The following is a 24,910-nucleotide window of genomic DNA, read 5'->3' as shown; positions in this document are numbered from 1 at the left end:
ATATATATTTAATTCGCTCTATCAATACAAAAGCGTTTGACAAAAACTTACGGGACACCCTATATATAATATACTGATTCTTAAAATATTTTTTATGCATTATGAAGCGTATATAAAATTATAACTAGAATTTTGTCACAAATTATAGATTTAAATTATAAATTAAAATAAAAATATTGTATTTGTATGTCTCTCTCTCTCCAAAGAATAAATCTGTAAATATAAGTAAACTATCTATATGAGTTTTTGCGATTGTTAATGCATAAATAATTTATTTATAACACAATGCTATAGATATATTATCAAAGTATTAACAATTGAGGAGACTTATATAAACAATTTATTTACATAAATTATAAATCTAATCACTGATATAAGATTCTAAAGTGGATTTTAATAAAAAACAAATCAGTTTATTATCAGAAAAACTGCAATTACTTAATTGTGTAATATATTGCTCGCAGCGTGAATGTATATCCGTCCACGTGGGGCAGGCGGGAGTACAAATAGGAAATGCTTGCTGGGAATTGTACTGTTTAGAGCATGGTATTCAACCCGATGGACAAATGCCGTCAGACAAGATACTTGGAGGTGGTGATGATAGTTTCAACACCTTCTTCAGCGAAACCGGCGCTGGGAAACATGTACCCAGAGCGGTCTTCGTCGATCTCGAACCGACCGTCGTGGGTAAGTGCGATATGATATTTTATGCAGCGAAAATAATTTTTTAAGACAACTGGATGACCGAATTTGATCTACCGATGTTCTTTTAGATGAGGTGCGTACAGGCACATATCGGCAACTCTTCCATCCGGAGCAGCTAATAACTGGCAAAGAGGATGCTGCCAACAATTATGCACGTGGCCATTATACGATCGGCAAAGAAATAGTGGACCTCGTTTTGGATCGCATTCGCAAGCTGGCAGATCAATGCACAGGACTTCAGGGCTTCTTGATTTTCCATTCGTTTGGCGGTGGCACCGGTTCTGGCTTCACATCTCTGTTGATGGAACGACTATCGGTAGATTACGGGAAAAAATCGAAACTCGAGTTTGCGATTTATCCGGCGCCTCAGGTCTCTACAGCCGTTGTCGAACCGTATAATTCGATTCTTACGACGCACACCACCCTCGAGCACTCCGATTGCGCGTTCATGGTGGATAACGAGGCCATATATGACATTTGCAGACGCAATTTGGACATTGAACGGCCAACTTACACTAATTTAAACCGCCTAATCGGCCAGATCGTGTCTTCGATCACGGCTTCGCTGCGCTTCGACGGCGCGCTCAACGTCGACCTGACAGAATTTCAAACGAACCTGGTGCCCTATCCCAGAATTCATTTCCCTCTAGTCACCTACGCTCCCGTCATATCCGCAGAAAAGGCATATCATGAGCAACTCTCTGTTGCCGAGATAACAAACGCCTGCTTCGAGCCCGCAAATCAGATGGTCAAATGTGACCCTCGTCATGGAAAGTACATGGCATGTTGCATGCTCTATAGAGGCGATGTAGTGCCGAAGGATGTTAACGCGGCAATCGCGACTATCAAGACCAAACGCAGCATTCAATTTGTTGATTGGTGCCCGACGGGATTCAAGGTCGGCATCAATTATCAACCGCCCACCGTCGTTCCCGGCGGTGATCTCGCCAAGGTGCAACGTGCCGTCTGTATGTTATCCAATACAACGGCGATTGCTGAGGCCTGGGCGCGGCTCGATCACAAATTCGATCTGATGTACGCGAAGAGAGCCTTCGTACATTGGTACGTCGGTGAAGGGATGGAAGAAGGTGAGTTCTCAGAGGCACGGGAGGATCTCGCCGCTTTGGAGAAGGATTACGAAGAAGTCGGCATGGACTCTACCGATGGCGAAGGAGATGGTGCGGAAGAATACTAAAGATTAGATCGAGATTTCTATTTTTATTTTTTCATATTTCGTATATTTATACTGTGACGCTTGCCATTTATCGCTTGTCGCGAGTTTTGCTTGATTTTGTAACGCAATTCGAAGCGATCTACTGCGATTTGTTAACTTTGCTTCTTATTCGATCCCGATCTGATCCTCGTGGAATTTTTGACAAGAGGAGCATATTCGGTTCCTTATAATAATTTGTCACTTGGTATTGCTCGAAGAAACAACTACTGAAAAATATAAGCACATCTAAAAATACTTTCTTGTGTATTTTGTTGTAATATTATTTATATATTATATCAACCATTATACAATAATAGATTGCATTAATATACGTCTTCGATCATACAATTATTATCGATCATTACATGATACGTGAATATAAGTGAAGGATGAAGAGGAGAGGAGGCGAGAAGAAAGTATACATAGGTGAATATATTTCTTCGTTCATAGATGTGTCATAGTCAAATCGATGAAGCACGTGTGATCTCGCGATGAATCGTCGTTGGAGGAAGAAAGCACGACGTGCAAATTCGATTTCATCACGAGCTCAGCTCGCAATTATGTTGCACTTTAAATATAATGCAGCGATGGTAATAGCGTTAACCTTAATAATAAAATTATAATAATTATAATAGTAGTGATAATATTAATAAAATATTTTGATAATAAACTAAAAAAATAATAGTCACGGTCGTCAACATCAATCTCGATAAAAACAGTGCCGAATAAAATATATTAAAATTTCCATCTAGCGCATGCATTCGATAAAAACAAAAAACTTGTAAGCCAATGTGCATGTGCGCTTTATTTCGTTCTCATATTATCTATTCTAGTCCTTCCAGCCACTTCGAGCATAAATGATTCATAATGCTCAAACTGTTAAAACAGCACTATATCCTTCTCGTTTACATATACTCGATCGGTTCTACATATAACACGACTCGATGTTATACGCAGATATACATACAGTTATACATATGTTATATATAGATATAACGTCGACTTTATTTGTACAAAACACACGTTGTATAAGTGGTCGATCATTAATTACGGATAAAGAACGTAATCATTAGTACTCGAATTATCAATTTGAACAACATTCCTCAACAGTTTCAACAAGTCAAAGAGAATCACGAATAATTGCAATGTTCCGCATCGCGGCTTCGATTGCTCTTTAAGTAATTTCTTATTTAATTAATGACTAATTGAGGACAACACGACTCTAGGAAAGATATTCTTACTTACTTGGTCCAACCAAGTTCGACTTGTTGAAATTACTGCAAAAAGATGTTATTCAACAGCAAATGACGCGTGACGACCAAATCGAACGATTACTCAATTAATAAATCAGTAGATACGGTAAGGATTGAAACGATCGAATGCTAAAGACTAATCGATTGACGAAGATACGAAAGGCACGTTTTTACATATCAATGAATAATTAATCTGTAAAAGGAAAGGATAAGCAAAAATTATTACACGGTTTTGCACTTCTGTATGTACAACGAATATTTAGCATAATAAACTCCGAAAAAGTTTTAACTATTTCGTTAGGTCGAATAGATAAAATTGAAAATTTCGTGAAAGCACACGTCGCCATACTTTGTTTCCACTTCAGTTCCATTCTGAATCTACTTTACATCCTTTTAATAGACATACCTAAGTTTACCGATTGTTTGAATTTGGTAACAATATAAGCTGATGAATGTCGCCGTAAGGCATGACTTACTGTTAGTATTACTATTTCTTTTTATTCAGTTGACATAAAATATTATGTCGATATAAGCGCCAATCGATAGATAGTTTGTAATAAAGTTTTCAACTCGGTAACAATCGTAATCGATAGGCTATCGTACGGCACAAATTACTTTATACATATCACGAAGACGAGTACATCAGTCCGGGAGTCAGGCGATTTCTATTGTCCAGGATGCTTTTGATACAAGAGGACAGTCGTGAGATCCATATTCTCGCAACGCATTTCTTTCGCACGCCAGCTTCAAAATCTAGAACACAGCCTTTCGCATTCACTTCTACTTCCTTTTTTCTTCGCGATAAAACTGATCCAGTATCAGCCCAGTAAATCCACGAATCGTTCAAGATAAAATGTTTCGTATTCGATTAATCACATTCGCGCAAACTTTACGCGCCGTGAACTATTGCCATCTCTCCGTTCTAAAAGAGAGATCATACGACATTTTTTCCTAATCTAAAAATTATCAGTTACAATCAAAGAATTAAGACAATCTTGAGAAAGAGAAAAAAAAATACAGTAGAAGCAAATAGCAACGATGACCATAATAGCAACAACGTCGACAACGACGGCGAAGATGACTATGATAATGGCGATGGCGGCAATGATAATGAATGATAATGATAACGATAACGATGACGATGATAATGATAATAACGAAGACGACGACGGCGGCAGCAACGATGATGACGACGACGAGCAGAAAGAGGACGACGAGAATTACGACGACGACAACGATGAAGGCAACGGCAACGGCGTCGACATTGGCGAATAAAATAATAAAGATAATAATGATGACGCCTCTCTTTCTCTCTATCTGTCTGTCTTTCTTCGTCGCAAAGTATGCATATGTAACTCTTTATTGCGTTACACACAAACGGGATAGGAGAGGCAAAATTAAATAGCGGATTAAATACATTAGCGCGACGCTTAACAAATTAAAAACGTAAAAACATTAACAGTACAATATAGTTTCCTTATCGTAGACGTAATGCGATGGCAGTCTTGAGTCCTGGAAAGATGCTGTGATTGTTGCTCGTTCGCTTCGATTTTTCTTCGCGCATTCTCCTCTATCCATCTCCGTTTTATCTTCCGCCATTCGTCTATGCTTCGTTTCTTCGTTACTCGTCGAATTTTGTCCTTTACTTTAAAGCGAGCTCATATCCGATCTTGAGTTTAAACTTGCATGTTCGTTTTATTTTTTACGAGAAGCTTTTGCTTGTGGCAGTGTCTGAAAATATAGATGTTAATTCAAGGTCAATATCGTTTGGTGTGTCTCACTGCGCTTCATATTGTTATAAATAAAATAAATAAATAAATAAATAAATAAATAAATATATATATATATATACATACTTATTTATTTATTTACGCGAATGTAATTCTATCAAAAAACACGACTTGATCTTTGCTGCAGCCATATGAAATTTAGCGCGAGCGCGTCTAGTCTCTAAAGGAAAAGCTTTTAATTTTTCTTCCATACCTTCAATGAGCAACACTCGGACTCAAACAAACTAACCACGTTGACTGGGAACAATCGATTGAGCGAGCGAGCGAGTTGCTGAAATTTTTCATTATTCAAAAATGACTCTCCAAAATTACAGTCGATATCATAAAAGAGGAAAAGTCTAGAAGAAGAAATAGCGGCTCGCTCGATCGTATAATCGATTTGTAGATCATAGATTATAAGAAACGCTTCAGCATAAGCATACTAACGTTATAAAATAAAGATAATGACGTTTAACAGATCCGTAAATATATTTGTTCGCAAATGTAAATAATCTTTACGACGGTATCAAAATCTAGAGACTAAGACAGATTAACTGAATCGCTTACCTGAGCTACGACTACCTACGCCTCGACTGACTTCTTCTTTTCCTTCTTCTTTTTAAGAAAGGATGGCGTCCTAAGGCCCTTCTTCTTCTTCTTTTCCTTCTTTGGCGATTCCTCGCTAACGCTCACATCCTGCGACATGGAACCCTTAACACGGAAGGTCCCAACCGTAACCATAAACCTTTCTGCATGCACATGCATAGAGCGTCGAACTTTCACGCTTAATCGTTCTATTAGCCAATTATTTAGTCGCATGCAAATCGATATAGAATAGAAGGCGAATCTATGAACGACTATGCCGGCTGTATTGTAAAAATTAATGCAAAAAGTGAAGCGACAATTCGCTCGAATTAAACACGCTCTATATCTCTTCTCTTATAACATTATAAATCAAGAAATATCTTATTCCATATTTGATTAAAATATAGCATTCCCATGTGTTAACGAATGCATGAGAAATGTAATGAGATATGTGAAAGAAATCCGACGTACATATGCGGAGATTTGTTTAAGTTCATTATTTTAGAGAGTGAATCTAAAGCCAACAATAAAAAAAAAAAAACAGTAATCTAAATTGATTTGTGTATAAGCATATCAAGAATAAACGCTTCAAATATAAACAATAAAACGCGTAAAAAATTAATTTCCGATTCCCCGCATATGATATGATGGTGTGGTTTTGATATTATAAGTATTGCGACAAACCTCCTTGCTACTTTGCGAAAAAGTACTGTGATGAGCGTCCGAGTGATCGCCGTTTACGGTATTCTCTCCTAGAACATAAATAACGGATTATTCGAAATGTGAATTTTCAGATCATTGTAATGATAAAATAATCGAATCCGTAGGCAACAGTAATGACATAATTGATATAATTGCTAAGCAATTTGGAAGCCAAAGAATTGAAATTAATCCCACCAAGTCTAGTCAGCTGTCAATTATGTATTCTTATGTATTATTATACTTCATAAAAAATGAAAAGCGAGATAGAAACACAGACATCTTACCTTTCGAAAAACGGTGTAGGTTGATACTTGTCAGAGTGTATTCGCTCGTGTGGATTTGTTATATAAAATCAATCATTCCCAAGCAAACATGTTTTAGCATCAATCATTCACAGCTTGCAAGATGTACATATACCATTGAAAAGGTAATAGGATGAACGATGAGGATGCATGTCCGAATAGAAACGGATGCAGAAAAATGATAAGCGTTATGTGCAAACTTTTTTATCATCAAACACTTAAAAGCTGTTGCAGTAAATATTTGAAAATATATTATATAAATGTTCACAACGTTTCACTTAGTTACAATATCGTCAGAAAGAGGTAGTGTAAATGTAATATTAGAACGGTCAATTAATATTAATAAACTTATTATCATATATCAAGAAAATAAAGCAAAACATTCCAATTGATACATTGCACTAAACAACAAAATCCTTCATTTTTAAGTTTACAATGTAACAAAAATAAAAAAGAAAAAATAAACAAAACTGAAAATAATAGAAAACAAATAATATTAGCACTTTTATAAACGTCAATATTAAGCTGCACGTAAGAAATTGTCAAACTCTTTCTCGATGTGCTTAAAATCGATCGCACAAAAGATGCGCTTTGTTTGTGCATAAAGAGACGTTATAATTATAAAAGTTAAAAGAAAAGAATAGAATCATCAAAATTTAACAGACATAAAATAACGTGAATTCCTTAGCATTTAACACGCGTACTTATATAAATGTTTTTCTTTGCTAGCTTAAGATATGTAGAAAATCGGCGCGTTGAACAGACTAAATAAACGCGCATAAAATATAAGATCAAGTATACAAACTATTCGACAAGACGCTTTTCAAAGATATGTGAACATTAAGAGAAAGAAATTTTTAAATAGAGCACCGACACGCAAGCTAAAACGCTGTTGTGACGCAGTTGTATATATCGACGAATCAATCGTCGAAATGCTTTTCCCCTTTTTCATCAAGGAAATAATATATTCTTTGGTAATTCAATTAAACAATCGCCAGAATTAATATAGTGTCATCTTTCTGAAAGATGAGTGAAGTGCTACGCGCTCAATTGCGACTTGTCTGCGAGCGCTTTCTCCAGACGCATAAATTCTTTGGTCTCGTACGAATACGACATGCAATCTATGGAGGCATCCCAGACATTGCACTGTTCCTCAAGATCGTTCGTCTCGTCGTTATCTGAGATAACGGCGGAGCTGACTTCGGAGATCGTGTAGGTGTCGTCGAGGGAAATATGCTTCCTCGCGGAATTTGCTGTATTTTCTTCAAGAATATCGCGGGCTTCTAACGATTCATCATGAATTTTCAAAGTGGGCGTTATGGAGTTGACTATCTCGTGCAAAGAATCATCCGGTTCCTCACTTATAGGCGTCAAACAACTTGTTTTATCCCTTATAGATTCTTCTTCCTCACGGCAATAAGAGCATCGTTCGTACGGCCATGTTTCTGATTTCATCACGCTTTCACCATCTCTGATTTTACTGATCTCGATACCGCGATTATCATCGATCGAGTTTTCACCAAATAGACGAAGACGAGCGCTTGGCGACATATTCGCGTATTCGTCCGTCGAGACTCTGATAACGCGGAAGTTTAATTCCAAAGCGCTATTGTCAATGGTAACGATCGGTAATTTCTTCGCCACGGTACAGAACTCAATCATGGCGGGAGATTCGCCATCCTTCGGCTCGCGTATCTCCATTTCGTAATTCTGATTATCGTAATCGTCATAGTCTGATGATAGATTCCCCAGAAAACCTTTAATTCGACAAATATTGTCATTGTTACTCGCGAAGACATCGGACATGCATGCTCCAATGGTAGATTCTACGAGCGAGCACTCGCGATGGTAACTGTTGATCAAGTTGCGCACTATTTCTCTTACAATGCTGAGATCGTGAATAGAAGAATCTAACTGTAGTAGAACATAAATGGACTCGATAATCTCAGCAATGATCTGCTGTACGACTTCTATAGCATCGCTAGATGGCAACACTTCGTTGGATGCATTGAGATCGGCGATGATCTCGTTGGCGGATTCATTGATTCCATTGAGAAAGACTTCGCCGTCGATATCATTCAGTTCGCGAATCGTGCAGCTTGGTAACTCAAGTATATCGGAGCCGCTTGCCGAATGCCTCTCGGATTCAAGCAGTTCTAATTCTGCGCAACTACTATCGCTTGACAACCTCGCTTGATCTCGTGTGAACTTGACGCATTCTGCTTTTGTCGTGGGAGTCTCTGGTTCTATCCATATGTAATCGCTCAATGGCTCGTCGTTGTCACTTCTCATTGAATCGGACTGCCACTCCGACGAGCGATCCGCTAAATCACGCGAAGTATCGTCGTTGCCGCTCTCGTCCTGGTCAACGGCCGCCGGCGGGGTCAAGCTGTAAATGAGACTCATATTCGTCGAGTCCAGATTATACTTGATGCAGGTATCCGTATCAGGCAAGGCGTCCAATTCCGTTCTCGACGAAGTGATATTCACGTCGATGCTCTCGACAATTTTCGCGATATCATTATACGATTCATACAAGTCAGTCTTTACATTATTCGACCAGTTGCCTTCGTACATGGAACTTTCGATCCAAGATCGAACGCTTTGCTTCTTCAGCTCCGTTGGTTTCAATTCATCATTTATTTCCTTATCTGCCAATGTCTCATTGTCGTCGCATTCATAACGATCGATGGAATGTTCGTCGCAAATATTGAAAGATAAATTATTCAGCAGCCGCGAATCTTCCTCATTATCATCGTTATCATGCTGAAATATTTCAGCGCAGCTGTGCGCAAGTGTCACTTCCGTGTTCGTCGTCATTGTTGTTGTCATTGTATGCTGGTGTTGTTCGTTATTCGTGCCGACCGTCGAATCTATCGATTTATTTGGACGAGTTGTTGAAGACTGCATTTTTATGGAAGCAATCGTCTCGATCGTTGGACATTTAGCTCTTTCATCATATTCTATTTCCTCCTCTGTCTGACTGTCACCGTTTATGTAGGACATGATGTTAAGTGGACTCGGCTTCGTCTCGTCCATGTTAACACGCTTGACGAAACTCGGTTGCGCGATATTTGTCCATGTCACAGAATGTACTGCGACATTGTTATTCGACAGCGTCTCATCGTTCAAGTTCTCGACGTGTTCTTTCGTACTTGCGTTTGTCACGTCAAACAATTTGATAAGATGAGGATTTTCACTTGGATTCACCATGGAATTTCGTCCAAGTATTAACTTGTTTTCCTTATTATTAATGCTAGTCATCTTTGCTGTTGTCAAGTCAGTTTCTAAATTCTTTTGGCGTTCAAGATCTTCGAAAAATTTCCGTCTCACCTCATAGCGCGATTTTATGAAAACTTCATCCCGAGAAATTATATTTGGCTCGTTTCTCCCATTAACGAGCGTTTTCGCACGTGTGATTAGAAGAGGTTTCTTTCGTTCGGCGGTCGTCGAAGCTCTAACATTCTCCAAACGGGGGTTATCATAAGGATGCTCGGAGAACCGCCGGCCGTAGTACTTTCGCGCACAGTATTCGCTGCTTACGCTGCTGCAATTGCTGGCTAGTTCGCAATCTGCAAGTATTACGTCCAAATGTATGTCTTGGACATTGGAATCGGCGAACGATCGATCGGTTTGCTCGCTTTGGAGAAACGGAGAGAACGTTCACGATCACTTGGATACTCTCCACATTCGCGCGAGTCTTCTTCGTTGCTTACGCTGCGCTAAGTACTACAAATAATGATAGCCGAAGAAACTCGACATCCATTCTCTGGCTATGCGTCTCTTTATTTTTATGCTTAAAAATTTTTATGTTTAAAACATATTGCGCGCAAATCAGTTATTTTGTTCATCTATCACTGTTACTCATTGCAAAGATTAGCTATTTGTATTAATTAATTATTCTTCTATTCGTTAACTCATCGTTTAGTAAAAAAAACTGAAGTATAACTTTTATATTTTAGATTGAATATATAAATGAGAATTTTCAAAAATTCTAGAGCGTTTTATGCAGAAAAAGAGGAAAAGAGATTAACAAAAACATGAACATCAGTTATCGGTGCAAGCGTGATCATTATTTCGAGTAGCGAAGGAAAACAAGAACAAGAAGCTTTCGAGACACATGCCGTATATGTAGACAAAAGCATGATCAGTGATGATATGAAAATATATATAATTTACTCAATCTTTAATAGTGCGTTTTATGTAGTTATTGCGGATGGGGAGCGTATTCCATACCAAAAGAAATGCAATTTATTCCAGATGAAATATATCGAACAAGATTAAATCGTAAAAAAATCTATACTACGAAATTAAACTGAAGATAATGCTTTTATAGCTCGCAGCTGAGGCTTTATATTCACGAGTGAATAATCAAATTTCATAAAACCTTTTCTTCTTAGAACTATTCATTTTTCATTAATTGTCGAAAAGTCGCATGTGCAATTTAGCTATTTTATAAATATAATTCCAGATACGATTTCTTCAGTTGAACATCGTAAACTGTATATATCAGAGAATAACTCAGAATGATAAGAATTAGATCCATTCCCATTTCCCTGTATAGAAAAAAACTCACCTCCTTTGTAACCGCTTTGTCGCTCAGTCATTCTGTAGCGCATCTCATTAAGGTACTCTGTAGTAGCATCATTCACTGCATATCAAAAATAAATATGTACACGATTTACACCTGTTTATCAGTAAAATGTTCCTCGTGATCTGAAGTCGTTACGTGGTGCTCGATAATAATGTTATTATATACATAGTATCCGTGATAGTCACGAAATATATATACAGATGTAAGTATATTTATCTTGCGAATTATCTGGGTATTTATCATCACAAATTAGACAACCACCGATTATCTGGGCATTCAGCATTACAAATTAGGCAACCACCGATTAATTCGTGCAAAATTATATGTCTTCATGCACGATAACGTGCTGTATTTTAACGATTAGTTAAATATGATTAAATTGTTGCAAAGGAGAAGATGCAAATGTCACATGGATTGTTCATAAATAAAAAGTTGACCATGCAAAAATCGGAGTTGAATTAAAGCAACTGTCTCATCGTAATTTTACTCATTAAGAAATTTATGACAGGCTCATGATATAACACTTATTTGGGAAAGAATAAAAAAAAAACAGAAAAAAAAAGATAAGGAAAAACTTACCATCGCTTAACACAACTTCGGGTTGACTCGGCGCAGGCACTTGTTTCGTTTCTATTCTCAATACTCGGGGTTCTGTAGCAAAGGAGTATACGCGAGTATTCGTTAATAATAGAAAATAAAAATATATAGAAAGGTCAAAATGTGATACATTCAATGATATGTATGGAAACTCGTTCGTGAATTAAACACATAAATTTACCGTCTCTACTCTCCTCCTCTGTTTCCGAAGTAACAGAAACTGGTGACTGAATAGGACTCTTGGCAGTGCTGGATTCATGCGTCGCACGACTGATGTTAAAGGATGACAAGGCCTCGGATTCTGATTGTGATTCATCGTCTATTTACAGAATAGGTAATATTAATGGTTCCATTTCGGTGAACATTAAGTGGGTACAGAGTATTCTAAGAAGGATACAAATACAAGACGAGCATGCATAAATACGGGAAAAGATTGGATAAGAAAAATGACGAATGGAACTAACAAGGATCTCCCTTCTGTTTGCGTTCGACTTCTCTCTTGTACTGATCCAATTCTTGATCCGTGATGGCGTCGAAAGGATTTTTGGCATAAGGTGTCTTGTACACCATCGCATTGTGTTGGAAACCACGCTGTATAATACCCTTGCTAGCGGCTCCTACTAAAACTACTTGTTCTCCGGTACCACTAATTGTCGCGTCCTTGTAAACAACGAGTATGCAAGTTAAAGATAACATACATATTTTCTGCAGGGATTTATAAAGTAACTAATAGCCAAAAAGATGCTATCGTTTCAATTCAAATTCAAACCAGAACAGTACATGATTATTGCTACTTAACGGGAAGTTTTTTCTTCTTGCTAAATTTATGAAATGGGATGTATCTAAATTGGTTTAAATAAAGAAGACTCGATGTTTAAATTTGTGTACCTGCATTTTCTTAGCTTCCTCCCATGATACACCTTCCAATATATGGGATTGCGGACCAGCCGATATTTTCTCTGCTCGTCGATAATCTTTAATCTAAGGAGACGAAAGTGTATCAAACTTGTACGTTCCCAGTTATACAAATTGAGCTGATATACGAAAAGAACAGAGACAAAGACAAATAGGGTATGATGCAAATATAATTGACAATACTTACCTGCTGTTGTAACTGTTTGAACTCCTTTGGGTTGGTATTTTTCGGAACAAACTGAAGAGCACCGTCTATCTTGACTGGTGTGCTGCTATGGGTAGGAGATCCATCAGACACCCACTGCACACACAAAACCAGAACATTAGTCGACCCCCTTCAAATCATTATAAGAATCATAATGATGTTAACATAAAGTAAGACTCCTGCATGCTATGTGTGCCTGCTGCATATTTCACTCCCCTTTTAATAGATTATCCCATAATAATTAAAAACAAATATTTTAAAAACATATTTTTAACATAATTTTATTGCAGCTATGTACCATGTTGCAATCCATATTTTACATTAACTGTATAACAATATTCAATATCTAAGGTGATTCAAAACAAAATTCAATACAATTACATGCAATGCTGTTACAACTCAGCAATCTAACAACATTAATTACTATGCCTAACATTTAGTTTTAAGAAAATAGCTTAGCAAAATATGAAGGGTCACTTGATCTGGTTTTGTAAATGCAGTGGGCTCTGTGTAACCAGGCCAATAAGATCTTGATGATGAGATCAGGCACACATTCATACAGAGTCATAAGAAACACTTGTATATGTTTCATACATATCTTTTATAACTATTGTGGCAAAAGTACGTTTGAAACGTGCTTAAGCAAAATACAGTACAATATATCAAATTATTATTTTATTACCTTATTACAATAATAAAATAAAATAAAACTCTATTGCATTTTTATTAAATGTACGAAATTTTTACCCCAAGATTATACATAAAGTTACTCTTGATAGGAAGTAATTTTGCAGAATAGATTTCAAAATCATATAATTAGTGTCAATAAATATATTGTAGACGACAATATACACATAACTTCGCATATTATAGAAAGCGCTAAATTTATTAATGTAGCGGCGTCTACAGGCTAAGAATAGAACTTGGAACGCTATTAAAGTTGAAGTTTCATTAAAGTTGATATAATCTTTAAACAGCACGTATAACTTTATTTAAACATCAAGAAGCTACAGAAGAACAGTCGTTAATATCTTATATATATAAAGATACTTATACTAACGATTGACTGGAATTTAACATGTTTCGTAACTTTTGCTTGCGGAAATATTGACCGTTCTCGTTTTGTCTTTCGTTTTGCGTGTTTATTATTATTCTTAATATAAATTATTATATAAGATTTTGTATTTTTGTTTATTAAATAGTGATATTAAGAGAACATTTTTTTACGATTTGAAAAAATGAGTTACGTATCTAATCATGCCATTAATCTTTGTCGAAATGCAGATAAATTTATAATAAAAAAATATTACATTTTTTAATTGTGTCTATAAAATAAGGAATAATGCAATGATAATAATTTAATGTTAATCAATAATTTTCATATTACGAAACAATTACATTGTATGTATGTCGATAAAAATTTGTGTATCAAAATTTTGGCATTATAATTTAAATGATAAAGATGATATACATATTTTTTCGTAAGTATCAGGTATGATATAAAGTGACCAATGCTTATACATATAAAGCACATATGCGTGTACATACACACAGGCACATATAAACACATTGGCCATAGCATAGAAAATGTGATTTTTGTTCCAACTTTGAACTTTTAAGTAATTCGTTATATTGCATTAATAAGCTTTTATTAAATAAAATCAAGCTCTGTTGTAACAAGAGTTAAATTTATATCTATAGTTTAAAAAGAGCAATATATATGTCAGTATAACCAACATTAATATAATGATATATTATATATTATTTGTTCAATGAGACCATGATTAAAATTACATAATTTAAAAGATACATTTTAACATATCAGCATGTTAAGAATTAATAGCACGAGTTGGAATGTTTGGAATTGATATAAATAATCGAATTATCATACATTGGTATGTGTTTGTATAATAAAATTAAATTGAATAAAAAAATTTGATAAAAACAAGATAAAACTATACAATACAGCATGGTAAAATGCAATTGACTGCTAACAAAATGGAATAACCAATGCTTTACGTCGCATTGTATATATGGATGTACTATCTATTTACGGCCGTAAATATGCGCATTCGTCTTTCTCAATCATCGCTAAAAATATCTTCAATAACAATGTTCGATAAAATAAAGTTATTTTTCACGGAAAACAAACTATGAAATCTTAATAACATTAATATTAAATTCACAAAAATCTAATATCGACAAAGTGTTTTCTTTTAAATTGAAAGTTAAATTTGCGATACAATGGCAAAAGGAAATATTTATCAAAAAGTTTAAAACAGATTTATATTCTCAAATCAAAAACTCTAAACAAAAGTTAATATAATAAACGGTTCTACTTGTATATCAATATATGTTATAACTATTAATAAGTCATAACTATTTAATTTTGCACTTGACATTTAAAGCTTTCTTTTTTCTTTCATTATTACGGAAGCCGTAATATTAGCCACAATACGCGATTATATTTGCCAAATATGAATACTTGCTTATTATAAATTTAGCCTCGTGCGGTAAATAATTAGTCGGTCTTATTCTCAAAAGTAATGACTTCTACCTTGGTGATCTTTTTAGGATCGGGTGTTCCAGTTTCCAGGATTTCAACCTTCTGATAAACGTTTGGCGAATTTAACCAACGGGATCTGTCTGTGCCTTTACGTCCGCCCTTCCACAGCCTATTTAAGAAAAGAAAAATCAGTTAAGCATTGATTTATTCTATAGTATTGAAGCAAAATATGTTCGAAGTGAAAACTTACCCTTGCTTATATAATTCCTCTTCTTCAAGCAGATATCCTAAAGACGATACGGCCGGTGGAACTTCAACATCGTTTCGTGGTTTCGGGGGTTCTCCCTTTACAAGTGGATTTCTATATATGTAGCCCGTACGGAATCCCTGAGAAGAAAGAAGAAACGCGACATTCAGATACAAATTCTGATACAAATATTAAAGCGGTGAATGGTTCTCTAGGACTTACAGCATTGTCAAGCATTCTCATAAGGGCCTCGAATTCAGCGCCGCCGATTCTCCAACGTTTCTCGAGTTTCTCCGCGAGAGCGGACGATTCTACTGAGCTTTGTTGCTGCGGGATCGGCGGTTTTCGCGACGCTTCAAATATAGCTTTTTTCGATTCCTCGCTGATAAGGCTTAGATTATCTACACCTGCGGGCATTAGTTTCAGTTGCGTTTCGCAGGCGACTACGGTATTGTAAACGTTAAAGAACGCTTCTTCCACTGTTTCTCCACAGCAAAGGGCGCCGCGATTCGTCAAGAGCATAACCTTATTGATTGGCCCGAGATTTCTAGCTATCTTCTCCCGTTCCTCCGGCTCGACGGAACCTCCTATGTATTGATGAGTGCTAACTTCACCTATCACTATGCTCTCTTGACCGATTGGTAACAATCCACACTTCAAGGAGGAAACCTACATATCATATCACGCGTGCGTCAGTCAATTCCTTTCAAAGCAGAGCTAATAAATGTTTATCATCAATTGCTATTAAAGTGACATCACGCAATCAAGAATAATATGCAAATACTCGTAAATGTATACGAGAGAAACGAGAAATGGATCATCGCAGAGTGAAGAAATTAAAGACGAAACATTTACTTACAGCGGTAACGGACGGAGTAGTAATATGAATAATACACTTGATATCGGGTCTCGCAGCGTGTATTGTCGAGTGTAATTGAAAACCAGTGATGTGCACGCCAAAGTTCGTCGTCCCCTGCTCGACAATCGTGCCCTGCATGTCCACCTTGATCAAACTCGAGGCGGTAACCTCGTGATAGAGTAGCCCGTAAGGATTCACCAAAAAGTGCTCCTGGTCCTGATTAAGACGGGCAGTTATTTGCCCGCCGACGCCTTGCGTCCATCCGTAGAGATCGAGCAATCTAAACACCGCCGCCATCTTACATCGCAATAATTTCTCGCCCTTGGCGTATCCCATGCTTTCCACGCCGCGAATATCGTTGATAGGCAAGACGCAATTCGAATCTACACATTTCCGAATGAACCGGGTCAGAATAAAGTCAGACCAAAAAAAGGGGGAGGGTGTTTTCAAAGAATAATAATTTTAAACGAAACAGGACTAACTTTTGAACACATTGCCGTTAAACCGGGCTCCCTGTGCACCCATCATGTCAGAGATCTGTTGCAGGAGACCAGAGGGTCCAGCACCGTCCCTCATCTGTGTCTCAATTATACGTTCCAGCTCTTCCCGGAAGATTCGTGAGTTCATCATCATCTCGACCCTCTTTCTCCTCTCCATTTCTCTCATATCCTGTAAATGAATAAAATTTTCTCGTTTAACACATTTACACGGTTGGAGTAATTCATTGATTTTTCAAGCCTTTCTTGCGCTGGCGAAATTCGAATAAATAATCATTGAAACTTTCTTCGATTTCTATTATTGAAGAAACGTTGAACACCGTCATATATTCCGCGAAACTTACCGCATCGATATCGGCGGGTCTCATCTTGCTTTTTTCATCTTCCGTCAAACCGTCCACCACTCCGTTCGTGTGTGGCTCGCTTAATGCTTGTTGGCTCGTATCTGCCATCTTCGAGCCTCGTACAAATACCGGCAACTATAAAGAATAATGTTCTAATATCATCATTAGTTAGCAAAAAATATCTTGATAGATTTTCGATATTATTTATTCCAAATCGTGTAAAGCGATGTCTAATAGAGTAGCAAATCTTAACGATTTATTTAGATACACTTACAAAGCTGCATAACCATATGCGTAAAGAAGATTATCCAATTATACAGACAATTGAATTTCCACCATAAGAACGTACATAAAATGTGATTGGATAATTTTCTTTGTGCATACGTTTATGCAGTTATGCAAGTCTGAATAGTCCTAAGAAATTGATCAATCATAGTCAATTATTCTCTTCACATTCGACTATGATTGGTCAATTTCTTACGGCTTACTACTTCATTGTAGACACCGTGTAATAGACATTAAAAATAGGAACGCGCAAAAGCATTAAAAAGAAAAATATTAATAGTAATTTAATAATATCAAAAATTGATATTAATATCAATTCAATGATATTAAATTAATATTAATAAATTTAATTTCTAAGAATATTAAATAAAGGATCACTTTGTGACAAATTAAAGACTTTTTAATGCGTCTGTTCTAAGAAACACCGAACAATGAAGAATGGAATCGACCAGAACGGATAAAAACTGAAAGCAATGAAGATCTGTTTTAATGTTTCGCCGATACCGTTTCGTGTACGCGAAAGTGGCATTTATACTCGTTTCTCCCGAATCCGGTGCGAGATATGGACACCTTACCGGTGTGCGATCAATAAAGTTGCGGGGCCCTACCGGGAATCGTGTGCGTGCAACGACGCAAACACCGTGTACGCGTTACATGATTCCCTTTATTCTCCGAGGGGGTTTCGGGGGTCTTCCACGTCTGTCATTCGATCCCTTTTTTTTTCCCTTAATTACTCGTGCAGTGGGCGTCGTTCCGTTAACGATGTAAAATAGAATGCTCAACTGTGCCGGCTATTTTACTCGCCGCGACGTTCGCTCAGCTCGGGATCTGTGTCAACGGTCGTTCACCGCTTGGCTTTCCTTACACCAAGTACCGGTGCATCGCACCACGCAACGCTCTCGCACCCGGCTACGCGCGTCCTCATCCTACGGCATCGCGCTTTTCTCCTTTTCACGCCGCGTTTCTCTCGTCATCATCCATCGACCGGAAATCCCACGCTGAATGTTTCGCTAGCGTGAACATCGTTATGTCGTGACCGCAACAGCGCGTTCTAATTCGCGAAATGTATTCTCTTTCGCCTGGCAACGTTGTTCTCTCATCGAGATCGATATACACAACGGTGATCACTCACGAAATTCGCAGATTGACAAGTCGCTTATCAGCGAGATCGATTCACTTCGCCGCCTGTGACTTGAATTTCCGATTTGTTACCGCTCCGGAAAACGTGTCATGCGTGTGCACTTCCGCTGCAACAGTGAATAAAAGAAACGAGAAAGAGAGAAAAAAGCACGATGGTTGACCGCAGGATTACGTAGCACGCAAGCGCGAAACACAATAGCACCCGTCCGATTGTACAAGGACCAAAATTCTTCCCTCCACATGATTTTATATATATATGTCTCGTATTCCCTGATATTCCTCTGTCGGAATAGTAATCGATAATCCCGTGGACTTAATATGAGGCAGATCAGAGTTTTGATATTTTGTTTATTCGGTGCGTTACACGTTTCGAAATTTATATTTATCGATTATCTCATCATTATGTTATGTTTCGTAACTATTTTTGCTTTTGTACATGCTTTTGTATACAGATATTTTTATTAACAATATTTGTTAATATTAATTATAAAATTGATATTAATATTTATTTTAGATAATTACAAGAGATATATTATATCAATTTTATACATGTACATAAAATGTACATAAAATAATAGTTAGTAAACATAAATGGTATCTAATGTGAAAATAACGCCTGGTATTTGCAGAGTATCGTCATTTGAAATGTTGCCAAGTAGAAGGAACGCTCGACAACGATTCTCTTTCGTCAACTAAGATGTATGTATGTACTTTTGATATACTTTACTTGACCAGTTTGGAAACATAGATCAGAAAAAAATGCAGTGGCGACCGTGAACGATGGCTCGGTGCGAATTGATGGTAATTAATGTTAAGGGGTTGAGGTATTCGGAGTAAGTGGCTTCGTTTAAATCCCTCGCGTATACGCGCGTTTGGCTTCGTTGACAGCATGATACAGTGCCGTAATATTGGCCGCGATATTGATCAAGTGGCAAAACGAAAAAAAAAGAACGTTACGTCAACAGGAACGTGAGGTATGTTTCCGAGAACAACGAATGCTCGACCACAATGATCTTTTCGAGCAGACAAAGGAATGGATTTCTATAATGTATAAATCACTAGCTCGATTATGCACTACACTGTTAAAAATTTCATAAAATTTAATGTACTTTTAAGTCACACAGTTAAACTTAATTTCATGACATTTCATTAAATTTAATGTATTTATAACTGAAAAGTATATTTATGTACATGAACACGAAATTTAATGCATTTTTTCATGAAAATTTATAAAATTTAATGTATACATTCATTACATTTAAGTAACAACTGTAATTTAATTTTCAGTTAAATTATTCATTACTTTTAATTTCGTTCATAACCATAAGTTTCATTTACATGTAAAGGAAGCTCACGGTTACATTTCTAACAGTGTATGTGCTTTTAAACTCTCTGGAATTTTTAGAATAAATCTCACTCTAAAAAGTGAAATTTCACTTTCAAAAATTGAATTATTCTTTTTCAAAATTAGCTCAATTTTCATTCTTTAGAATGAGGCTCTGCGCTTTAAGATTTCAATTTAAAAGAAGTTACACCGGAATACATAATTCTGATAGATCAAAATTTTAACATTTATAGCTGTTCCTAATATTATATTTCCTCTGTTGTGTGTTTGAGGTCTGAGATTCCACTTCAAAGAATTCAGAGAGAAGTAATCATCAGTTTCCTTATATATTCGCAGCCGTTCGTGCGGCCGTACCTCGGCGAAGTTCTACAACTGCGAATCGAAGCAACAACAGCGACTTCTATTTCAGATCAGTAGAGTTCCATTTTCCCGAAGTCCCATTTGTAAATAACGCTTATCTTCGACGATAACGGGACAATGCGGGTCTCACCGCAAGCTGAATGAAAGCGATCACGGGCCGAGTTCGCTACGCTTACTGGCGCGAGTCTATGAGTCCTCGTCTTAAAATAGAGAGGGACCAGGGACGGAGTCGAAGATGATCCGCACGTTTTCCATCAGATAATCTCGCTTCTTTCTCTCGTTCCAGGTATCAGGAATCATGTGTTCGAGGTATACGATTTTCCTACCTCACGTTCACTTTAAGCGGCACTGAAACAACGAAGAGCGTTCTGTGAGTCCACGATTAATCGGATAGTATCTCGCATCGATTCAACGGATCCATTGTCAGAATCGCTGTCTTTATCTCGGACCTGTTATTTTTTAACCCAATGATCGATCTGTATGTAGAAGATAGAAGCGACCGTGATCGAAGAAAAAAAGAAACGAGGGAAAGGCTCGAAACGACCCATGTTGTTGCGACGCTTGATGCGAGGACTCGTATGATACAATGATTAGTGATCCCTTACGCAACCCGTAGCTGTGGAATTATACGCAGTGCGTATGTGCGTACGTGCGTGCATTCGTGTGCACCTGTACACGTGCTTGTCTCACTCGCACTTGTTCGCCGGCCCGAAGAGATACGAGTTTTTCAAGCTGATTTATTTGAGTTATATAGGTCTGTTCTTTGTAGCTGAACTAGCATACGTTCGTTATACTTCAAATGAAACAGCTATTGAAGCTGGCTAAAATGAGATAGAATTTTAGAGCAGTTAGTGACAAAGAACAAGGCTTATGTTTGATATTTTATAGTAGAAAAAAAAACAGTTTTGCAACTTTTGTAAGATTTTTTAATATAATTAATTCTTGCTAATAGATTCTAATTCTTGCTAATAGTTTCTAAATCTGAATATAACCCAATCACATTAAAGAATCATAAATATATGGTAAAGCTCCTTTTCTTTGCAGTTTTTGTTAGTCAACTGATATCTGAATCTTTAGGAACGGTAAGCGTAGTTTGATTTTAAATTTAAGATCATCCTGAGTATAAAGTTTGTTTTTTTATTGTTGCACTTTGCTTCTCCACTGAAAAGAGTTTGACTGTATTAATTGGAATTTTGATTAAAAATGAACAAATCAAAATTTCCTGGTTAAATAATTCTAGCTATTATATAATTCTATCTTGAAGATAACTAGAATTTTTATTGATATGATCAGAATCTTCTAGTTCGTTTATTTTCAATCAAGAATTTTTTCAGAGCATTTATCAAAAATCAAACATACATCTATTTCATTTGAAGTGCAAAGAGTATACAAGAAACACTAGTTGAGAAATAAAACACAGATCTATAAAGAATCTAGAAGATTCTATTCAAAGTCAATAAAATAAATCTAAAATAATTCCACAAAATGCGTTCTAGAATATTCTAGATAAATCAACAACAAGATCCATTCAGAATATCACTCTGATGAAGCCAAATAGAATTTCTGATTATCATAATCATCTCTGACCTCATCAAAATTCTGGTTGGATTTTTTTAGCAGGACATTTAAGCAGAACATTTTTCTCTGTGTAGATTTCAAGATCGTAATTAAGATGATCTTAAATATAAGATTGAATTACGAATATCGCCTCAAGCTAGCTGATCTTTCCTTCGAGTTCACTCGTCGAATTATCGTTCAAGAGTACATAATTATCAGGGAACAGCGGAACGAGCGATCGATAACCGTCGACGTCGACGACGGCGGCGATAAATCGGTCATGTCGATCTGGAAGTGTTCAACGACGACTGCTGGAGTCGGCGATCAGCCAGGCGACTTTTGACAAAATGGCATCATGCCATTGAATATCTGTCGCTTTAATAACGCTGACATCACACGCCAAAACGAACGCGCAAACGTGGATTATCGTCGGACGCTCGACCGGCCGGATGGCGATGGATACTTAACGCAATGACGTCATGGTTAATCGCAGATTACGCCCGTCGTAGTGAGCGACCGTCCTGAAACGCTATTAGTTACGAGAAATGAAAGTAACAGCATCGAAGAAAGAAAGAGAGAGAGGCAATAATAAAAAGAAGAGAACACAATTGATCACGCGAAGTGGATATACACGATCCTCGATTATCAGCGATTTTTATAATATTAATATTATTTAATATTCTCTCTAAATTTTTAAAGTAACATCATACCCAGAGTAAAAATTGAGTCAATCTTGAAAAAAAAAAAAAAAAAAAATCAATTCTCAATCACTAGATCTATTTAATGTGGCTAAACTCTACACTTTTGGAACTTAAAATGAGATAGATATATTTGATATCCGTGGCTTGTTTTCTGTTCCTGCACTAGATTGTTCTAGAACTCTCTTTCTCGCTTTCGACAAATATCAAACATATATCTATCTCACTTTAAGTTCCAAAAGTGTACACTAGTTCAGTCACAGAAAACATTTTTTTTGGCGAAAGCAAGAAAGAAAGTTGTAATGCAGATCTAGTGCAGGAAAAAAGACTTTCAAGAGATTCACTCAAGTTTTAGAGAGCTAGCTTTTCATGTCGCGTTTTTGTTTACACAGATTAATTTTTATCTACGTTGGACGATTCGTGTTCACGATTCGCACACTATACTCTTGTTTAAAGCCGCTGTCTTGAGTAGTCGCGATCGAATGTAGGTCCCTAAAACCTGTTGTTGCGGCAATCATTAACGGATACAATCGAAAATATCGAAATACGTGAATCATCAAAACACGAGAATTATCGCAATAATTATATTTCTCTCTCTCTCTCTCTCTCTCTCTCTCTCTTCCTATCTGTCTCTTCTCTATAAATCTATCTATAGCCTACAGCTAGCAGGACGCGTCACGGATCGGAATTCTAGCGGAATTAACGACGAAATACGTAAAACTACTCCCGACATGACACAACGGAAGCCGCCAATCCTGTACGAGGCGACGGACAGGTTGAAATGTAGCGATTTCCGCGATGCATGGGCGAGCACAATTAGCCAAGCGCGACGACGTTTAACCCGAGAGGTGTCGATCACCGCCCATCGAGTTGATCGAGTTGAGCCCACCGAGAACTCGAGATTGCGAGCGCGATAAGAAGTTCATCACGGGGTAACCCGCGCGTCCGGAGACGGTGACAGAGGGCCGTACAAATGGCGACATTTTCGGGGAGGAGGGAGTACGAAATTCAAGGATCCCGTTCGGAATCGAACGGGGACTGGGAAGTACGACCAAAACGTAGAGTCCGATGACTCGCGCGTCGTCGATACGGCTGCCGTGTACATTCAAGCCGACGGTGATTGACGGGCGACGGAACGTCGCGTGGGCCACGTCGCGTCGCGACGCGACGCGACGCGGCGCCGTTGCGAATAGACACAAGGGCCGACACACCCCTCGCGCCTACGTCATTCATCGTCGAACGAGCGCGAACGGCGAGCGCCGAGAGGAGGTAGAGCGAACTCCGTGAGGTTCCGATTCCGCGCGATCTCGGCGCGAATGCGAATCGGGATCCAGGGATGGCCATGTCGTGCGGCGTTCGACGCCGACACGAACGTATGTATATCGGACAACTTACCTACCTAAGAAATCGCCGCCAGCCGCCGCCTCCTCCTATCCCGTGATATGCCCGCGCCCGTTTCACGAACCGTACAACGAACGCAACTCGGGCCGCGCTCCTCCGCTCCGTATCGCCGCTCCTCCGCGCGCGCGGCTGTTCCGTTCGATGAACAGCTTCCCCCCGCCTCCTCTTCCTCCTCCGCCGCCGCCGTCGCCGTCACCGCCTCCACCACCGCCTCCGCCACTGACTCTTGTCTCTGTCTCCACCAGCGTCGCCGAGCCTGAAGCTCCTCTTCGCCCTTTTCGCCGCCGCCGCCGGTTTCCCACACAAATGCCTCCCTCTGTCCGGCAGGGCGAAATTTAACGTCCGCGCATCGACGAGCCGCGATGATGCTGCGCGGTTGGCGCGGTATTGTTCCGGCGGTTCGAGAATCGCCAAACGCAACGTTTCACGAGACCGACAATTTTCACCAGAGAAAGATCGCGGAAAGATCGTGTAGCCGTGATGTTTCTATTCCGCGCCGCGCGGCCAAAACGCGCGGAATCGATCACGGAGACGTCTAGCTGCCGATAATTACCGATCACTGTTACTGATCGTGAACACTTTAGTAAACACCGCGCGGTCGGGTCTCCGGTTTAGAACGAGCCATGAATATCGTAGACGATAACGATGGACGATTGGACGGACCCCAAGCGGTCGTTTGAAGAAATTTCGAAAAAGTCGCACGGATCTCTGGCGCCATCTATCATCAATCGTGGCAATTATCATGAAATAAGCAGGTTTGCCAACAAAATAATTCTCTTCTTTTTGTTTTTGAAATTTAACATTGACCGTTGACGTCTATTTTGAATTAGG

General features: G+C 38.0%; 2 protein-coding genes across 6 annotated transcripts in view; one reads left to right on the top strand and one right to left on the bottom strand.

Moving 5' to 3' along the window:
- LOC108690162 (tubulin alpha-1 chain-like) overlaps positions 1-2,173 on the top strand; it is a 12,333-nt gene extending 10,160 nt beyond the window's left edge. Inside the window, exons 5-6 of the mRNA XM_018197322.1 lie at positions 465-687; positions 774-2,173. Of these exons, the coding sequence (XP_018052811.1) occupies positions 465-687; positions 774-1,900 (1,350 nt within the window). The 3' untranslated portion in view covers positions 1,901-2,173. The remainder of the gene's footprint in view (positions 1-464; positions 688-773) is intronic.
- Positions 2,174-2,882: 709 nt separating this feature from the next.
- Positions 2,883-24,621, bottom strand: LOC108690176 (protein hu-li tai shao). 5 transcript variants are annotated; one of them, XM_018197343.1, is made up of 16 exons: positions 24,078-24,621; positions 17,294-17,428; positions 16,935-17,121; positions 16,453-16,835; positions 15,816-16,262; positions 15,597-15,733; positions 15,398-15,515; positions 12,823-12,936; positions 12,609-12,701; positions 12,185-12,380; positions 11,902-12,039; positions 11,703-11,774; positions 11,106-11,180; positions 6,210-6,277; positions 5,508-5,636; positions 2,883-4,902 (listed from the first exon to the last, which is right to left on the bottom strand). In XM_018197343.1, the coding sequence occupies exons 2-15, from the start codon at positions 17,399-17,401 to the stop codon at positions 5,523-5,525; spliced, it is 2,250 nt and encodes a 749-aa protein (XP_018052832.1). In that variant the 5' UTR covers positions 17,402-17,428; positions 24,078-24,621; the 3' UTR covers positions 2,883-4,902; positions 5,508-5,522. The 5 variants fall into 5 exon arrangements, with proteins under 5 accessions (XP_018052832.1, XP_018052834.1, XP_018052835.1 ...); XM_018197346.1 differs by lacking the exon at positions 24,078-24,621 and adding an exon at positions 18,154-18,172 and having other exon boundaries at positions 3,644-4,902; positions 5,508-5,651; XM_018197345.1 differs by lacking the exon at positions 11,106-11,180.
- Positions 24,622-24,910: the final 289 nt, after the last annotated feature.

This window comes from Atta colombica, unplaced genomic scaffold (genome assembly GCF_001594045.1).
Source record: "Atta colombica isolate Treedump-2 unplaced genomic scaffold, Acol1.0 scaffold297, whole genome shotgun sequence".
Taxonomy (NCBI): domain Eukaryota; kingdom Metazoa; phylum Arthropoda; class Insecta; order Hymenoptera; family Formicidae; genus Atta; species Atta colombica.
The sequence above is the reverse complement of the archived record's forward strand: the minus strand, read 5'-3'. Positions and strand labels throughout refer to the sequence as shown.